Source organism: Branchiostoma floridae, chromosome 5 (assembly GCF_000003815.2).
Source record: "Branchiostoma floridae strain S238N-H82 chromosome 5, Bfl_VNyyK, whole genome shotgun sequence".
NCBI classification, from domain to species: Eukaryota; Metazoa; Chordata; class Leptocardii; order Amphioxiformes; family Branchiostomatidae; genus Branchiostoma; species Branchiostoma floridae.
The window spans coordinates 2,162,343-2,164,456 of record NC_049983.1 but is presented as its reverse complement, the minus strand read 5'-3'; the positions used below and the strand labels follow the sequence as shown (position 1 = coordinate 2,164,456).

At 41.1% G+C, this 2,114-nt stretch overlaps 1 protein-coding gene across 2 annotated transcripts in view; it reads left to right on the top strand.

Annotated features, from left to right (window-relative positions):
* The first annotated feature begins 116 nt into the window (after positions 1–116).
* Positions 117–2,114, top strand: part of LOC118415161 (post-GPI attachment to proteins factor 4-like) — an 8,120-nt gene continuing 6,122 nt past the window's right edge. Inside the window, exons 1-2 of one of the 2 annotated variants that reach the window (XM_035819541.1) lie at positions 117–541; positions 1,778–1,953. In XM_035819541.1, coding sequence (XP_035675434.1) covers positions 1,815–1,953 — 139 coding nt within the window. In that variant the 5' untranslated portion in view covers positions 117–541; positions 1,778–1,814. Of the gene's footprint in view, positions 603–1,777; positions 1,954–2,114 lie in introns of both variants that reach the window. The other variant, XM_035819540.1, reaches the window with a different exon arrangement.

Genomic DNA, 2,114 nt, shown 5'->3' with positions numbered 1-2,114 from the left:
TCATAATATTTATAAAATCAGTAACATTAGTCCAAGTTTTGTTCCAGAGAATACAAGTAAAGCGTTCCTTCTGTGTCATGTGATATCTGACACCAAGGACGTCCTTCAGGTGTTGACCCACATTGTCTGTCACTGATGACCTTTGACCTTTATGTAACACCCGGAAGTAATTTAGCCGATCGCTCACCTGAGAAGCTGTGCTCGAGACGTGCCATTTGTATTCTGGCTTCAATTAAAACAGTTTATACAGCCATGACGGTACTAATTTGAGTAATTAGGCTGGTACAACGTGCTCGGGACACCTACTCGAACAAGGGACTCCATGTTACGTCCCCTTTCCGGATGACGACAGCTCCGATCCGACAAGGATACGAATTTCCCCCGACTCGAACCGTGGTCTTCGTGACTTACCACGTACTTGGAACACGGAGCTCAACTATGAAGGTTCTACAGACTTACGACAATACCAGTCATTGCTCTGGAGATATTTTTGGAGAGTTGGGAGCAAAAAGTGACCAGAAGGAAATATTTTCACATCCAGGTGTGTACTGAGTCTATCGCCTGGATTTCCAAGAAGATCCGTAGTTCCGTTCATGAATAAGGTACGTCCTATTTTACGGGTTTACGGAAAAGGCTGGGCTGTCTACCTGGGCTGTCTACATGGGCTGGCTATCACGTCAGGCTACTTGGACCTACGAAAGCCCATTGGGACAAAAGCTGTTTTAGCAGTATGGGTTGTTTGTGCTCAATGAATGAAGAAGCTATGTGTGAAGCTATTGTGTGTGTTACATAACCCAGAAGTTCTGGGTTCAAATCAGTTGATATGCCACTGATCTTGTGCCCTTGAGAAGGGCTATTAACACGACTTATAGGGCTGATTGGATTTGTCTTAAGACAAGGCTTAAGGCTAAATGGTCAAAGGCGTCCAGGAGACGTTCTTTAGTGGCTGTCAGGGTCCAGGCTTCTGCGCCATGCATTAGGATTGACAATTGAATTGTGGGGAGCTTAAAATAAGCGTTGCTAAAGTACAAAGGTCTGGAACTGCTGCCATTCGGTGCTAACTCATGTGACCTCAATACGACAGCAATTACATCAGTTGTGGCCATAGGACTTAAGGTTTTGAACCACTTACACTGAGGACGGTCCCCTAGTCTTTTCCGTAAGTGTTTTGGGTTATTTGTCCTATCTGAGGGAGGGCCCTTACCGAAGATAGGTACTGTTTTCTCTACCCTAGTGAAGGGAGGAAAGTCGTGTTAAGATCCCTTCCCAAGCACACAAGATCGATGGCATATTAAATTTATGTACAGCATGTTGCCTCGGTCAATATTGATTATTGATAATAAGATATAATTTGCCGAATTAATGAAAAATAATAAACATAAGCAATCCAAAAATTTCTAAAATGCATTTTAAAGGCAGAAGGGATTGACCAATCAGGAGCTCCCATTTACTTTTTTATTATCAAACAATAATACAATTGACTATTAACAAAAGTTGTTTACGGTGATTATACCACAGCTGTGCCTTTTTATATCTCAAGGAGTTTTATTCTTTTTAAGAAATGTGACAAATACATTACACAGACTCACTTTGTTTTGAGTGCTTAACAGATAGAGTATGACTAACCATCACAATTAGCAGTTCAGTCAATGACAGAATGCCAATTAGCTATTTGGCCAATAATAGAGTGACTGGATATTTGCATTTTCTTGGATGGGGCTAAGGAATCAGCCTATTTTAAAAAAGAGTCTCTTTATTCTATTTCCTCTAATTTTAGATCTCATCATCAAGACTTCTGGTCTAGAGGAAGGATTATGTACTACCGATTCGCAGCCCTCTACTTCATTACCTACGTCATAGCACTTCCGCTCTTGTGCTGGGATATGCGTTACTCCATGTACTTCCGGTATGACGTCATGACGGACAGGCAGAAGCATCTGGATCGAGCTATAGGTGACTCGAAATTGATTTTATCTACAAACCTACTCTTTGTTCAGATTAAATAATAAACGAATATCCATAACTATTATGAATCTGATCTCCATCAAATATATCATGGAAATATTAATATCGCCCTCGGGGGTCCCCCCAAAGTAAATATATTCACATCACTA